Raw genomic sequence first — 16,737 nt, forward strand, 5'->3', positions numbered from 1 at the left:
GCCTGGATGAGCCCAGGGTGGCACCTGTGGGGCAAAGTGTGTGGGCAGCATGCTGGAAGGCATAGGAGTAGCTGTTTTCTGGAGTTCAGGATAGAGACGAGAAGGTGTGAAGAGGCCTGGGGGGAGGGGTGCGGCTCTGCTCCTAAAGGAGGCTGTGTCCCCAGCAGCCCCCAAGATGTCATATTTATAGATAGGGATCCTTCCATATTTTGGAATGGGTGACATTCAGTTTTTCAAGATACCACTGTACCTTTAATTTATTAGCATCCCATAAAAACACATAACATACACAATCTACAGTATAGAAAGTATAATTTACAAAAATATAAAAATCTTGGTTATTTTTTAGTATTCCAACATATTATTGTAGGTGTTATTTCAATAAACATGTTTAAACAATGCACACTTAACCGGCACGATTACCTCTGCGGGGAATGGCGTCCACCCCCTCCTCTTTGTTTTAAAATAAAATATATATTAAGAAAAAGAAACCAAAATTGGTTATAGGTGCATACGGCTTCTGTGAAAGCTTTTGCAGCAGAGTTTGGAAGTTTATACCGTTATTTAGGCCCTGTTTTCCAGAATCAGTATGTGGCCCAGAGTGTTTTAAACGGATTCTTTAAACAGAGGTTCTTTCTTGTGAAGACAGCAGGTGCCCTCAAGTTTGCAGTCTTCTCCCAAGGTTTTGAGATGATGGTCACAAAAGCCAACACTACAGACACATCCGGCTTTCAGGTCTTCAGAGCAGAGGGGATGGGCAATGGGCAGCCTTCAGGCGAGCCCTAATTCCCAGATTCCTTCAGGGGATTCAGACTGGCATGTAGGGGGCTAAGTCATTGGCAATGAGAGACCCCAGAATGTGCCCCAGGGGACAGATCTTTCTGGGACCCAGCCAGGGTGCCTCTGAGCTCTGCCCCACATATACAGCTGCACCCCTCATCAAGGCCTCACCCCAGAAGGCCCTGAGGATGCTACCCTGCTGGATGTGGGGTGGGGCGGAGATTTCCTTCCACCCAGAGTGGCTGGTCTTACCGGCAGGCACAGGTCTCCACAGACATGTTGGGGTACACCTTCAGAACCACGTTCCGGTTCTCGTCCAGGAAGAGGACCCCAAGAGAGTTCATCTTGTCGGGAACGCAGCAAGGCTCTGGGATGCCCGGGACGATGCCCACAGCCCTGACGATGCTCTGGATGGTGGCGTGGTTGGACGGGCGGACCATCTGCAAGGCAGGAAAGGGCATGGTTACCTAGGCGCTCTGCCCTCACCCACCCACTGCGCCACCAGAGCGTCCTTGACTGAGGCCACAGAAAAGGTGTCGATCTAGGAGAAAAGGTGACTTTCCGGGGCTGGGCACACATTTCCTCTGAAGTCAGCCACAGACTGCGTCCCAAGGAGATGTGCAAGGGCCTCAGGCCTTCCTGCCCCTCACGTCTCCCGGAGGGAAGACACATCCCTTCATGGCACTGGCCACTTGGGGGCACCTGTGCGTCGCTCATCCCCAAGGAGCTCTTGGAACTGGGCAGGAGTTATCCAGAGGGCGATGCCTAGCTGTTCTGCCTGGGCCACAGCTGCCCAGATTTCACAGTCCGAGGAGTTCAGACATGCTTCCAGTGGGAGGGTGTTCTCAGCACTGGAGGAGAAGGCCCGCAGGCGTGGGCGCGCCAGCATGATGGGGCTGGAAATGGACATTTCCCAGAAGGGTGTGACTGCGGCCCGCCCCGCCCCCCGCGGGCCGGGATGTCAGGGGCTGCTTCATCTCGTCATAGTATCAGTGGTATGGGGTGGGACTACCTTAATTCTAATAGGAAATGGAAGCTTCAAATGTCAAAGTAACCTGATCAAGACCGCTCAGTTAGGAAGCAGCCAAAAGTCAAGGAAAGTTGGAGGAGCCACGCGGGTTTTCTTTCCCTCCCCAGGCGGAGTCGCATACCCAGAAGAGCCTGGGCCGTAGCCACAAACACAGAGAATGCTGTCTCACACACCTCCAACAAGAGAAACAAGAACAAGCCACGGGAGTTTCAGCTCATTTCGGGCCAAAGGAAGTTTTATATACAGTGCATTCATGAGGAAGCCCCCTTGCGTGGGGAGGTGATAGGAGGGACATCTGATTTGTGGGTTCAGGCTGCTGTCAGGGAAGGTGGCAGGCAGCCAGCTAGACTGATAAGGTAAGTGCTGGGTCAGCCAGCTGGAGCCTGCCGACTGCTCATCCTGTATCTGCCCAGGCCTGTGCTAGGCTCTTCCGGCCAATACCTGTCTCCCTGTTGGGCACCTCCCTTCCTCTCTCTTGCACATGCATGGCTTTAAGGAAAAGCCCCTTAATTCCCCAAACAGGTTAATGCTGCCTGTGTCTGCGGCTGGGATTTCCCAGCTGACTGATTTATTTACATTCAAATTGGATTTATGCACTGACTTCCTTTCTGGAAGGGGAAGGAATGACCTGGAACTCAGCAGAGGAGCTAAGCTGGAGTAAAGTGTGCACACTGTGGGGAGGGGCGACATCAGCTGGCAGCCAGCCCACCACAGCTCTGGCTGTGGGGAGTTGGATGGACAGAGCCACAACCCAGACTGGAGGGAAGGTGAGGGTCTGGAACCCCAGGGCCAGCACAATGGCCTCATGCGCTGTTTCCTGCAGACTCGTACAAGTGAAAGCTAGTGGTCCCGTGGGTCCCTGCCCCGAGTGGGAGGCGGGGAGCAGGGAGTCCATACAGGAAGCCACTGAGGCCAACTCTCCACTGGTCACAGATGCCAACACCCTGAGTTCTGGGCCAGGAACAGAAATGAGAGCCTTGGTGAGGAAGGGGCTTCAGAGGCCTGTCCTGTCTACAGGGGGGCAGCATGGACTCAATCCTTGTAAGGCAGCTGCTGTGGGAACACACACCTAAGGAGATGGGTTCTCCTTTTCAAACGAAGCAATGTTCTGATTTAAAATTCAAACTCAACTAAGTCAGCACTTTCAAAAGCACAGCCAAACCACGTCTGTCTGTGGGCTGTATTCGCCTGACAGGCTGCTGCTCTAGGACCTCTGCCTACCTGTCCCCTACCTTGATTCGATGCGAGGTGTTCCAATCCCCATTTTACAGACAGGAAGCAGGTCCCAGGGCAGAGGGACTTGCCGGCAGGGGCCGTGCGGAGAGTCACAGCCAGACAAGGGGCTGAACGCATCGGTGTTACTCAGACACAGCCTACCTTGGGCATGGGGAACTCGCACACGCCGGCGCAGTAGTAGGCGTCGAAGGACTTGGGCAAGATGATCCATTCGTTCCACCCGATGTCTGCGAAGTCCACCTTCAAATACCTGCGGGAGCAGACCCTCGGCTCGGCCCACTGCTTCCTCCGGGCTTTCTGCATCGTCTTCTCGTCGAAGTCCAGCACCTTCGAGGAGCCCATGAACACATCCGGGCCCTTCTTCCGGCGGTCCTTGCGCCCAGGCCGTGGCTTCAGCGCCCGGAAAGGGCCGGGCCACAGTTCGTGCTTGTGGTAGTGCTGGGCGTGGGAGGCGTGCGCCGGCCTCTCGTCCAGCCCTGGCAACTCGTTGTCCTGGAGGGGTCCGGTGGCCTGCGTGGCCCGGCGCACGCGGGGGTCCGCCGAGCTGTTGGGGGCAGCGCCGGGCTCCGGGTCCCCAGCCTGGAAGGGGTCATATCTCTGTAGTGTCACTGCCACACTGTTAGGCTCCGAGATGGCCAGGTCGTCAGCATAGATGAGGATGTAGGGCGCGTGCGGGCTGGGCCTGGACCCCCCTGGGGCCTTCTCCCCAGGATCCAGCTGAGCAGAGAGGATCAGCTCGCCATCTTGGCGGGCTGCCTTGACGATGGGGGAGATGTCCTTGGCCTGCCACAGTCCCCGTGGCGGGGGCGCCAGGGCCATGGCCCCGCGGAGCAGCCCCTGTGTGGCCGTGTTCTGAGAGAGACTGCGGAAGAGAAGGTGCTGGCGAGCGGGCAGGCCCAGGGGCAGTAGGCGGCAGGACAGGTTCTTGGCCCGCTGCTTGCATGGGGCCTCTCGTGCCCGGGGCCACCGAGGTTCTGCGTAGAAGTGGAATGTGGCCGCGAGGATCATTTCTGAATCCTGCATAGAAGTCAGGTTGAAGAAATACACAGCCTTCTGGTCGACCACTTCTGTGAGGGAAGAACAGACCGTAGTAGGTTAGGTTCTTTCTAAGATAGGTCCGGGTGGTCCCTGGGTCTCCCTCCAGGGGCCAGGTTGGAAGAACAATGCCCATTTAGGGAGCACCTCCAGGCCAGCCAGGCTTTCTTCCTCTCATGTAATCCTCACAGTAATCTGAGGAGGGTACCCTTACTTATCCTCAATGAACGGATGAAAAACTGAGGTCAGAGCAGTTGGGGACTGTCAATAAATATACCATTGCTCCAAGCAAAGAGTAGTAGACACATAGGGGCTCAGGCCTGCCGGGCCCTAACGCACATGCCTCCTCTCCCTGCACTCCAGTGCCATTCAGTGAACAAATGGCCAAACATCACTGACAGCTGGTGGAGGAGATAAGGTGGAATCAGGTTTCTGGGATGGGCTGGGTTGGGTCCAAGCCCTGCTGACAGCCCCCCTCCTGTATCTGCCCAGGCCTCTGTTTCACAGATATCCAATGCAGTCATTCTTCCAAACGAGGTGAATGAAGTAGAGCCCCTCTTACCATACTTTCCCTGCATCCTGAGTGCTTTCTGAGGAAAACTGGCCTTAAGGGCACAGCTGTTTGGGTGTCTCCTATTTGTTTTGCCTAAGGGTTTTTAAAGCCTTTTTTTTTTTTACAAAGAAAGGGCAATATCAGGGTTGCACAAAACCACTCAACAGAGTCCCCAAAGACCAGGTTGCTCTCCAGAGGCCTCTGGGCAGTCTGTCTGCTGGTGAAGGCTTCTGGGAAAAGTTGCCAGAAGGAAGGAGCCCCCAAGCATGGGAGTGTGTATGTGTGCAAGGACACTGGGCCCAAAGGGCATGTGTCAGGTCCTTAGCTTCTCTAACACCTGAACCCACAGAGTCAGCTTGGATTTGTTTTTTTTTTTTATTTAACCAAAATCTTCAGGTTAAGGTTATTTCCTTCTATTAGGAAGAAGGTATAATTCGATTGGGAATTGTCGTGTACTCTTAAGGGACTACGAGAGAAAAAGGAAAGGAAAAGCATATCCAAGGAGGGCCTGATAAATGTCAATCAAGGTTTGGATGACACTCTAAAGACCCTGCCTTTTGTGACCCCTTGGAGCAAACCCGCAGGAGACAGTGGCAGCCTCCCAACATGCTCCACACACAAGGAGCCGTGCAGGGGGCCTTGAAGGCCATTTACACTTGGCTTCTCCAGACACTGCAGCCTGGAGTGTTACGGGCTCAAGTCCCACATTTCCCCAACTTCCTGATCTCTGCTCTCCTCCCCTGGAGATGCTGATTCAGAGGGTCAGGGACAGAGGGGCCAAGGAATTTGTGTTATGAACAGCATCCTGGGGGATTCCAACCACCAGGCCGGTTTGTGAATCTAAGGTTGATGTGTGGGTGGGGAGCAAGCTCCCCAACAATGCAGCCCCCACACTCATCGGGATAGAAAGGGCCGCAGGAACCAGGCCCCCAGGCTGCATCAGGACCACCCCAAGCTCATCTGCCCCGGACAGTCGGGTCTCCATCTCACATAATTCTCTGCAGGATTAAATAAAGAGCATATGTAGTGCGCCAGGCACCAAGGAAGAACCCCTAAATGTGGTTCCCTCCCACTTCTATCCAAACATCAAGGCTGGCGAGCAACTCGGTGTCCCCTCAGTGATCCAAATTATCTGAGTTGTAACCCAGCTCACAAGGCAGATGAAGTATTTCTTCTTTCATCCAATTTGAGCGTATTTTTCTGCTACAGATTCTTTGCTAGAAAATGCTGAAGAGGCTCTAGGATGGACATCTCTGACTCTTTCCAAGGAGCTTGCCCATCACAGCAGGAAGCAAGCATCTCTGGCCTAGGAATTTAGAACCTTTGGTGAGCAGCAGACTGGGAGCACAGAGATGGGCCTCCCCAGAGAACAGCCCCTCAGCCTCCCTCTTAGTGGTGGAGCTAAAGGGCTACAGGGTCTATGAAGAAGGTCGGCTGTGACCACCATGGCAGGGCCAGCAGCTTTGGCCTGAAACAGGTGTGGTCCAAGGAAGGTGCTGGGAGGCCTGCCCCCAAGGAGCCTCAGAGGAGAGCTGGCCTTCCCTGAGGGGTATTTCTGCCCAGGATGCAGGAGAGGGACAGTAAATGCTGCCCCTCTCTTAAGGCTCCGAACCGCAGAGAGGGGGAGAGACCTTTGAGGTCACGCTGCCTGATCCATCCCACTCAGGACAGGAGTCCTTCCTCCGTTGGGCTTGAGCCACCTTTGGACACCAGGAGCTTGTCCTTCATGAGGCAGCCTGCTGCCTGAAGACCCGCTCTGCTGGGAACTGTGGGTGGAGATGGGTCCCCCCGTCTCCCACCTGCGAAGGGCCGCAGGCTGGGTCTGCTCTCTGACCGCTCCTGAGTCGTGTAGTGCAGGGGGCTCTGGGCTGTGGCTGAGATAAGGGGAACCTATGTGAAGTCTCCCGGCTTGGATGAGCCTGGGCCTCAAAGGCGAAACACCCAAGAGAACTTCCTATTTCCTGTGAACCGCTCTGGTGCCATATCTCATGGTCAGCAAGAAAAGTTCCTCCCTCCCTCCCTCCCTTCTTTTCTCCTTCCTCTCTCCTTCCTTTTATATGCTTCTTTTCCTTTCTCTTTCTTGCTTCCCTCCGTGCCTCCCTCCCTTTCTTAGTAAACATTTCCGAAACTCCTACTCTGGGCTAAGTGTTGGGCTGATGGGGGGTCCTGGAAAAGGTGGTCAGAGCCACCTCAGGCCATAGACAGGCCATCGTGATGACGCCATCTGCTGCCCTGTCACAGCTTTGCAGAGCACTGTCCAAGGGAGGCCCTGGGCATTCACTCACAGGTCACTGCCCTGCTCAGAGCCCTCCATTGGCCCTAAAGCAACACTGGACCCCTTGCAGAGGCCCTGCTTGACCTGGCCTGCCTCCGACCCCACCCCCATCTCTGCCCCAGTCACCCTGGCTTCTGGTCCTTCCAACAGGAAGCATCCTCTCTCAGGGCTTTGCCTCAGCTGTGGCTTTTTGGCCATCAAGCCTCCTGCGGCAGGCACTGCCCCCTCTCCCCTTCAGGTCTCTGCTCAAACTTCCACTCAGAAGTACGTGGTGAATGACGGGGGAGAGTGGGGTCTTTGCTAGATCTGTCTGTCCCAGTTAACAAAGGGTGATTCCTGGCCTGCTGCCCTGGGGTTCAGCAAACACATCCTGAAAGAAGTCCAGAAAACCTCGTTCTTTGGTAAGACAGAGATGATACAAATCCCCCTGGAGACACGGGGCAGCAGGATCTTTGTCCAGTTACTTTCGCTTGAGCCTCAGTTTTCTCCTCTTTAAAATAGGAATAATCTGGGGCGCCTGGGTGGCGCAGTCGGTTAAGCGTCCGACTTCAGCCAGGTCACGATCTTGCAGTGCATGAGTTCGAGCCCCGCGTCGGGCTCTGGGCTGATGGCTCAGAGCCTGGAGCCTGTTTCCGATTCTGTGTCTCCCTCTCTCTCTGCCCCTCCCCCGTTCATGCTCTGTCTCTCTCTGTCCCGAAAATAAATAAACGTTGAAAAAAAAAATTAAAAAGAAAAAAAATAAAATAGGAATAATCTTGTTTATCAGTTATGGAGGTCCAGGCTTCCAGCATGTATGCATGTTTGATTCCACATTTTCCCAAAGAGGAGAGCAGACGGGTCATTCACTCTCTGAGAGAAGATGGAGCTTCAGAAAGGGTATCTAACTTGCCTAAAGTCACACAGCTGGTAAGGGGCAGAGTACCCGGGTCTGTCTGACCCCAAGGCCACGCTCCCCTGTGTGCTCTAGATAGAATGGTGATCTACCTAACAGCAAATGTAACAAAGGCCATGTGCTGTGAACTGTAAAACATTTTGCAAACACAAGTCATTATTTGGATGGGTTGGAATTCTGCCTCTCCGAGAAAGAAAGGACTGACTTTATTTAGACAAACCCATCTCTCCTTGGAGTTTTTGAAATCTCAGAACCCTCACTGGGTCCGCTTTGGGGGCACTCAGCCTCCTTTCCGAGGGTAGTGGGGATGGGACTGGAGGTGGGGGGAGAGGTAGCTCTAGCCCAAGGGTTCCCCCAGGTACCCTGCCGGCCAACCTTCAGGACAAGAGGACCTTCAGACCGCTCTGCCCTATAGGAACAGAACCCAAGCCACATGGGATTTGTCCCTTCATCCACCGCCCTGGAAATAGCCAACAGGGAGACCAGAGGGAGAACGTGAGGCTGAAGCACCCATGGAAGCTGGAGGAAGGGAGCCATGGGCCAGCCATGGGCACAGAGGGAAGAGAACAAACATGCATCAAGCATCCATTTTCAGGCAGGCCCCAGAGGAATCCTGCTTGCATCACTTACTAGCTATGGAGCCTTAGGCAAGTCATGGGGCCTCTTTTTGCCTCAGGTTCCACACTAAGCTGAGCAGAGTATTTGTAGGCACTTCCCAAAGTTGTAAGATCATCTCTGTAGAGCTCACGGCATGTTGCCTGGCACCGAACACGCTCAGAACGTACTGGCCGTGTGGTGTCACCAACTACTGCTACGCTCAGGGCACCTTGTCCTTGCCCCCTCCCTGTCCTCCTGTCCACACCTCTAGAAGGAGCCAGAGAGTCTCACAGCCTCTCTCGTCCTGCGTCTGACCAACCGCAGTTCCTACTGGCTTTGTGTCCTGTTTCTCCGCAGCCATCCTGGACTCTGCAGCCCTCCACCACTGTCCTTACCCATGGCCCCTCCTCAACTGCTACTGTGGCCCCAGATCACTGTCATCCCTCGCATCACACTCATGCTTTGTAAGGAAATCATCTATTACAGATGAAGAGTCAATATCCTTACTACACAAAAAAGCTTCTACAAATCAGTAAGAAAAAGTCAAGAACCCCATCAAGGAGGAAGCCATTTCCATAGGGAAAATTGCAAATGGCCGACAGGCATGAAAACCAATTCGGGATGACCAGTAATGGGTAAAAGGTAACTTCAAATGAGGATATAGCAACTTTTACCTGCATGTTAAAGATATGATCTTATTAGATACTGTACATATATACAGAATATAGTGATATATTTACATAAACTATAATATATATGTATTAACTCTGGTTTGTGATTAGGGACGAGTTCTTTTCTTTACTGTGATTTTCTATGATTTGCAGGTGAGCACAAATTTATTTCATGCTCTCTCTCTTCCCCCTCTCTTCCCTTGCCTACCCCCCCCACCCCCACCCCCCAATGTCTGCTCATCTGCTCTGGGAAGGCGTCACTGGCCCCTCCCCACTGGCCCTCTCCCTGCTGGGTCAGTGTCATCAGGTCCCTTGGCCCCCGAAACACACCCACAGCCCCTTCTCACTGCACGGCATTTATTTCTCTTTGACCCACCAGCTCGTGCATTTTTCTGAGCAGGGCCAAGAGTGTCTGCATCTTTGCATCCTCTGAACTTACAGCACCTGCCACCTAGTGAAGTGCTCGGGAGAACTGAAATGAATGTGACTTTTGGCATTGTTGGCAGATAGGTATGTATTACTACTCTCATTTAAAGATGAAGAATCAAGCTCAGAGAGGTTAAGTAACTTGCCCAATTTCACACAGGCCAGTGGAAAAGCTCAGATTTAAACACAGTGGGGGCAGGGAATACCTAACCTTAACCCTCAGCGTCTGGCTCAGAAACTCTCTCCACTGCGGTAGACTTAATAGGGAACAAGACACATTTCAGGGAGCAATGGAAGGGAGGGAGGCAGGGGTGGCTGAAGCAAAAATAGTAGCATCTAATAAATTGCGGACACACGTGCCAGGCACTGTCTTAAGCACTTGACATACCTCAGTTCATTTTAAAAACCCTATAAGGAAGGGAACATTACTAGCCCCGTTTTAGAAGTGAAAAACAAAACCTGAGTGGTGGACAAGTTTAGTCCCTTACGCTGGTCGCAGCCTCAGGATTTGGACCTTACCAGTCCAGCTCACAGCCCACACTCAGCACTTGAGCTATGGTGCGTGGTGGCATGCAAGTTATGTGGTTCCATTGCAACAAGGAACGTGGCTGCAGGGACTAGACCACTGGGGCTGCAGAGGCCACTGTCAGGCCACAGGATGGTACCAGTATGTTCGAGGGCCGGAGCTAAAAGCCCCACATTTGTGCCTCACCCAAAGATGAGGGGCCCTGCCCAGGCTCGCAGCTGGATCGCGGGGTCACAAACCAGGCATCTCTGAGGGCTGGTGAGGGGCTTGGTGTGAATGGAAGGAGGGGGATGAGAAACCAAACTGCCTGGGCCTACGCTATGTCAGGCACAAACCCACCTCATCCCACCGAATCTTCCCCTACCCACTGTGTGCACAAGAAACCCATGCCAGAGGGGTAAGGCTGGTGGAGCTGGCTGGGGCTGGTATTCATGGCTGTCGAACGGTTCCAAGTAAGCGTGCTGCATTTGTCTGTCGCACACTGGTCCAGAATAATTCTGATCTCCCAGAGAATTGTCTGTTCTGCCCTCTGTCTCCTAAGTCCCGGGTTTAGTTCTGCTGAAGGTGGGAAGAGGATACTAGCAGTGGGGACAGCAGATGGGAGGTGCCACTGTGAACAGCCCCCTACCTCAGCCTCAGTTTCCTTATCTGTCAGATGGGAGGGCTGGATTTGAAGTACTGTCTCCAGGTCCTGCTCAGGGCTAACATCCAATGCTTCGCTATTACTTCTACTGCCCCCATTCTGTGAAAGTGGAAAGACAAGGCCACGCACCTCCAGGCCCGGGCTGCGGCAGTGGGTGCGCTCAGTGGACGCGCTCACCCCTGTTGCAGCAGTGACTTGGCTGGCGTTGCTTTCCTCAACTACAAGGCTTTGAGGACTGCGTCAGTGGGTGCAAGGTCAAGTCTTCACCTATATGAACACAAATGCTTTGTATTCCCATGGAAACAACATGCACCAATACCTCATCTGGCCAGTGCTGGGCTCTGGGCAACCCCACAGGAAAGATACTGGCATGACCTGCCCATTTTGTAGATGAGTACACTAAAGTCCACAGAGCTTTAGTGATTTGCCCGAGGTCATTATTATGCTGGCTAATTCTTGAGTGGCTTAATAATGATGCTCCAGACATGGACTCCATGCGGTGAATAAAAAGTACAGGGGAGGACAGAGTTAGATCCGGTTGGAGCCCAGAAACACTGACCAAGTGGTCTGCTAAGTGGGGGGTGGGGGGGGACAGGCCTCTCCGTGGCAGATAGTCCCCAGTACACAGTTACACACGGCCAAGCTTCCCAGGTCTGGCTTTGAAACCATAGGTGTTACCTTGAGTCACACAACCAGCAATCAACAGGTGGCCGACCTGATCCAGCCTGTCTGGCCCCAGTGCTGGGCTTGCTCCCCTCCACCTCAGGAGGGACCTTAGAGACCAACAGTCTTTCTCCTGATAAATGGTCTTCTCCCCCACAAGGGCTGCAGGGACCCCTACCCACATTTTCTGGAATGATATTCTGTGACCATGAGTGGTCTCCATGACAACCAGGGTTTTCCCGCCACTCCTGCCACCAGGCTGCACCTTGCCCAGGGCCTGGAGTGGTAGCCCAGCCGGGGCTGGTTGATAGCTGAGGCCACAGCCCCAAAGTGCTCTCAGTGCAGGGCGGGGGGAGGGGGGGGGCTCTCTTTAAGTGGCCTCTGTCCAGCTCCCTCCAAGAAATGAGGAGAGGGGAAAGGATCTGCTTGGGTGGGGCAAGGGTGGGAGGCGAGTAGGATGCCCCCACTGCCCAAGCTTCTGGACCCTTCCTCAAAGCCCTGTGGTCTGAACATTTAAGGTTAGTGCTGCATTTCATGGAGGTCTCAGTTGTGTGTACCCAAGACAAGGCACCCAAAGCCCTTCTCAGTTCACTCTGTTGGCCCAGCCACCCAACTCACCGTGTGCCCCAGTTAGAGCCTCACGTCCTCTGCCTGGGCCATGTCCGGCAGTATCTGGACTGCCTTATGCCCACCTGACTGGACCCACTCAGTGTCAAGAGCCTTCTCATCTGTCAAGAGCCAACACGTCTCACCCCTATGACATGGATACCACCCACCATGAGCTTCCCCAGCCCAGTGCCATCTCACCCTACGCTTAAAGCTTTGTGTATGGGGTGGTCTATGTCTACACAAGTGTGACACCCTCCCAGGTTTGGCAGCACGCTAGGGGCAGGAATTCTGTGTCACTGCCACTCTGGTGTCTCCACTGGAGTCTCAGAGCCTGGCATAAAGTGCTTGCTGAATAGTGAATGGATGAATGAATGAATGAGTCTATGACTAGAAGGAAGAAGCAAAGAGGGTGCAGTGGCAGGGGAGGATGAATAAGTGAGGAAGGGGGACTAGGAGAAGAGGGGGTGCCGGGGCCCCCTCTACTTACCCAGCCGGGCCCGGAAGCTGCGAACCGTGTTGCCCCCTCCTGGCCTCGCGCCCCTCCGACTGTATTTCTCATAAAGCCGGAGCATGTGGACAGCGACCATGTCTTGGGCGCCGGGGCCCAGAGTGGTGGCCGCGTCCCCCAGGGACCGCCAGGGGTCCTTGATCCCAGCCAGACCATCAGAGGCTGCAGGCAAGGCGGACCAGGCGGGGGCCGGGTGGCTGCCGCCCGCGTCCCGGAGCAGCAGCAGAAGCAGAGGCAGCAGCGGCAACAGTTGGGGCCGCCTTCCCGGGCTCGTCCCAGCAGGGCCACGGGCCATGGTGGGTGGCGGCGGCGAAGGAGGGTCGAAGCCTGGGAGGAGGAGAGAACTCGCGGGCGCACCGGCGACTGCGGACCGACCCTGTGGCGGCGGGAGGGCGCGCGGGGCGCTGGATGCTGAGATCCGCGCGGGGCGCGGGGTAGAGCGGGACCCGAGGCGAGCGCGCAGGTCCGTCCTCGCCGCCCGAGCCGCGGGCCAGCGGTCACGGCCGTCCGGAGCCCCGCGGAGCCGAGCCAAACCTGAGCCGACGCGACGCCCCAGCGGACTCGCGCGGCGAAACTTTGCAGCCCACTGGGCGCCCTGCTCCGCGGGTTCGGGGGGCGGGGCGGGGCGGGGCGGTCGGTGGCGCCCTCGGGGGGACCGGTTGTGCGCCCGGGACCACGCGGGGCCGCCGCCGACACGGCTGTCCCTGGCCCGGCTGCGGTGTGCGTGCGCCCGTGTGTGGCGGCGTGCGCGCGCAGGGGTGTGCGCCCGGGAGTGTGGGGGGCGTGGGCGTGGGCGAGCTAGCTCCCCGCTCCCCTGCAGAGAGACGGAGACCCGGACCGGGCCGGCTCCTGTGTGTCGGCGCCACAGCCTGGCCAGGGTTGCGCGGGGGGCTGGGCGGCCTTGGGAGAGGGGCCCGCCTGCCGGGTTGCCCCTGTAATGGCATGTGATGACTATGTAGTTGCAAGATGACAGCTCCCCCGTGAGGACCCGAAAGGGGATGTGTGTGTGTGTGTGTGTGTGTGTGTGTGTGTGTATGCCAGGTTGCCTCTGAGCCGGTGTGTATCCAAAATGCAAGAGTGAGGCGAACACACCCCCTCCCCGGGGCAGCCTCTGAAAAGAGAAATCCTAACTCCAAAGCTTAACCAACCCAGGGCAACTGGAACCAGATCCTCATTAAAATTCAGAATTAGTCCATTAACTGACCCGTGTTTGGCAACAACGATTCCAGTTGTTGAAGGAGTACATCAAAGGTCTTTATTAATCTTTGGACAAGTAGCCATCAGGATTGTCTTGCAGAAGGATGTGGTTTCAAATTGCTTTACAAAACGTTTCCAAGGCGTCAGGACAGGAGGAGAGAAAGCAGATTTTCCAAGGTTTCACAATAAAGTGACAGGATAGTGAGTCCCTGGCCCACTGCCCCTCAGCTTAGCCCTGGGTCGGAAGGTCCTGAACTTCATCCTGCCTTTAGTGTGGTTTCTTGTCCATGGAGAGAATTTCTGGGGGTCTGTGAACTTGGATGGGGAAAATTTACATTTTTATTTTCAATAACCTGTAACTGAAACTTAGCATTTTCTAATATTAGAAATGTAGGCAACCAATCACAGTGGCATTAAACATACCTGAGACTTCCATTAATTAATAAAAAGGCAGTTAGATTACTATGTTGGAAAGTTGTTTTTAAAAATATTTGGAGTGCTCACTTCGGCAGCACGTATACTAAAAATATTTGGATAACTATATTTTAATGGAATTGGCTTCCTTGTATATTGTATATTAAAAAAAAAAAACTCTTTTGAAAAAGTGTCCACAGGTTTCATCAGACTGAGAAAATTGTCCAAGGCCCCCACAAAAAGTTTACAAATCTCTGTGAAGGAAGGAAAGGACCTCTTCAAACCCATGTTCTTCCAGAACTATCTAGGATACTGCCTATGCTACATTTCAAAGGACTGCTTGCAAACTTGTGAACACCCTGTTCCCTTTACTTGGTAACTTTGGGCTCCGTGAGCCAGAGTCGTTACTTTTCTTGGAGGGCTCACAATGCAATAATTGAAAAATTGCTGGAAAAAGCTTCTGTTAGTGTGTAAAACACAACCTATTTGTAATTCTTTTAAATCTTGCAGTGTCTGATTAGAGGCCATCCTATTGAAAGCCTCTGACCCTCAGGCCTGTAGCTTTTGGAAGACTATAGAGAAGCATTTTATTTATTTGGATAATTATCTCACATCACATTCAACTTCCCGTTAATGTAGCTCCCGTTTGTTCTGTGAAACAGCTTTCAAAACGGCTCGCCTGGAGGTAAGATGATCAAGTCACAGCCTTAGACTTGATGGATCTGCCCTTATAAACGATCCACACAGACTTTTACAGCTCCTTTTCCCCCACCCCCACCCCTGCTTTCCTCCTTCTCCATGTGTCCCTCACTTCCCCTCTCCCCTCCTCTCCCCTTCTCCCCCAGAATGCCTCTGACCTGTACCGGCTGGGGGTAACCTCTGCTCATGGGTAGTTTTGTCTCTGCTGGAGCCATACACAATCGAGGCCTGTGAAAAGGAGGGTTAGTCCGCAGGAGGCCGGGACAAGCTGGGCTATTCGGGATCTGTGTCCATTAAAGCCTTCTTGCTCTCCTTAACTCATTCCCCCTCCATTCAAGCCAGCCTGAGGGTCAGGCTTTAGCCAGCACTAAAACCTGTAGGGTACAGATTCTCTGAATTGTTGGGAAAGAATTAAGGCATCAGCCAGGGACGGCTAATATTTCTTGCCTCATTTTATTGCTGAACAGCGGGACTTTAAGTCTTGAACACTGGAGCACTATGGCCCCCTTTCATGTAGCCGAGATGATGGGATAAAAATGTGTTTGGTGAAGCAATTCAGATTACCACCGGGTCACATCCTCGCTGGCTCCCAGCACGGCCTGCAAACAGCATCGCTAAGACAAGAAACAATTGCTGTGCAATTTCAGCTCATGCAGAACAGTGTTTCTAGCGTGGAAATGAGGCTAATTGTGGAGCTTGCCAACGAGAAGGTTTTGTTTTTAATAGCTCAGGCTGTAGCTCAGAATAAGAGTTGAGATGGCGGACTCTGGATTCCAGTCCTGAGAGCTGTGATTTCTGACAGCTTCCTCCTAAAAGGATCGGGGTCCTGGGGGCGTCATACACTGTTCTTATCGGGAGCCCCGAGGTCTTGGATTTGACGACTGGGATGGGGAGGAGGACTCTCTTCAGAGAGGTGAGAAATTGTTTGGGGGCCCTCAGTCTTCCAGGTCTGTCTGCCACACTCTGGTTCCCTGAAGCTCAGAAAACCCCAGGGAAGAAGCGAAGAAGCTCAAATAGTTAAGAAGCTCGTTGTGTGAGTAAAGGAGAAACCAAAGCGGACAGTTCTGAGAGGGAGGCTCATTTGGTTTCTTCCAGAACCTCTACCCAAATAAACACCGCGTGAAAGTTCCTGAGCAACCGTTTCATGATCTTGTCCAGTGAGCTGGTGGGAGGGTCAGTTTTCGGCTCTCACTAGCTGGGTCCCCAGCCCCATCGCCTCTTTGGAACCCCAGCAGCCTCCCATTTACAAGAGAAGCCTAACCCCTGGGCTCTGTTTCAGTTCCAACACTGGATGCCTGAGGCTGTGGCCTCAGGTCAACCCATCCTTGGAAGTGAGAGAGACATTGTGACCTTTGGAGTCAATTGGGACTAGATTTGTATGCCTGTTTCCCCCACTACCCAGCTGTATGGCCTTCAGCAAGCTGTTGGAGCTTTCTGGGGCCTCAGTTTCTTTAGCTCTAAAATGGGGACAGGAGCAAGGTATTCTGAGGATTATTAGCAGGGTTTTAGCATGAGAGAGTCCTAAATAGCATGGATCCCTGTTACAACTCTTTCTTTGTGTGTTCAGAAGAGATTGTAGCCTATTTAAAGTGGACGCAGACTTGGAGAAATTTGGTGAGAGGTTCTGCCTAGCCTCGCTCTGCAGAGGAAATGCATTTCTTAGTGCACAGCGCCAAGAGCTAAAAAGAAAGGGAAAGGAAGGAAAATGTTTCTGTGATTAGGAAGTCATAGACCTCTACCGGCGGTATCTGTGGGTCCCTGTCCAGAGATTGGTGGGGGCGGGGGTGGGTGTGTGACTGACAGCCCTTCATCTAGACTTCCAAAGCTCTGGGCCCTCACGGACAAAAGAGATGTGAGTGAGTTCCTTTTCTCTTTTAGGGTATGAGCTGTGAAAAAGCAGCCAACGGGTTTGCAGGGGCGCTGGAGACAAGAATCCCAGGGCCTCCCCAGGCCGCCGGGCCCGAGTGTAGTAAATCTGTGAAG

The 16,737-nt window shown here is 53.6% G+C and overlaps 1 protein-coding gene across 2 annotated transcripts; it reads right to left on the bottom strand.

The window, feature by feature from the left end:
* Window positions 1-224: 224 nt before the first annotated feature.
* On the bottom strand, window positions 225-13,327 carry GDF10 (growth differentiation factor 10). 2 transcript variants are annotated; one of them, XM_040485669.1, is made up of 3 exons: window positions 12,424-13,327; window positions 3,188-4,110; window positions 225-1,220 (listed from the first exon to the last, which is right to left on the bottom strand). In XM_040485669.1, exons 1-3 carry the CDS (start codon window positions 12,737-12,739, stop codon window positions 1,029-1,031), a joined length of 1,431 nt encoding a protein of 476 aa, XP_040341603.1. In that variant the 5' UTR covers window positions 12,740-13,327; the 3' UTR covers window positions 225-1,028. The 2 variants fall into 2 exon arrangements, with proteins under 2 accessions (XP_040341603.1, XP_040341602.1); XM_040485668.1 differs by having other exon boundaries at window positions 3,188-4,113; window positions 12,424-13,322.
* Between the last annotated feature and the right edge of the window lie 3,410 nt (window positions 13,328-16,737).

This window comes from Herpailurus yagouaroundi, unplaced genomic scaffold (assembly GCF_014898765.1).
Source record: "Herpailurus yagouaroundi ecotype Mexico unplaced genomic scaffold, PumYag 163, whole genome shotgun sequence".
NCBI lineage: Eukaryota > Metazoa > Chordata > Mammalia > Carnivora > Felidae > Herpailurus > Herpailurus yagouaroundi.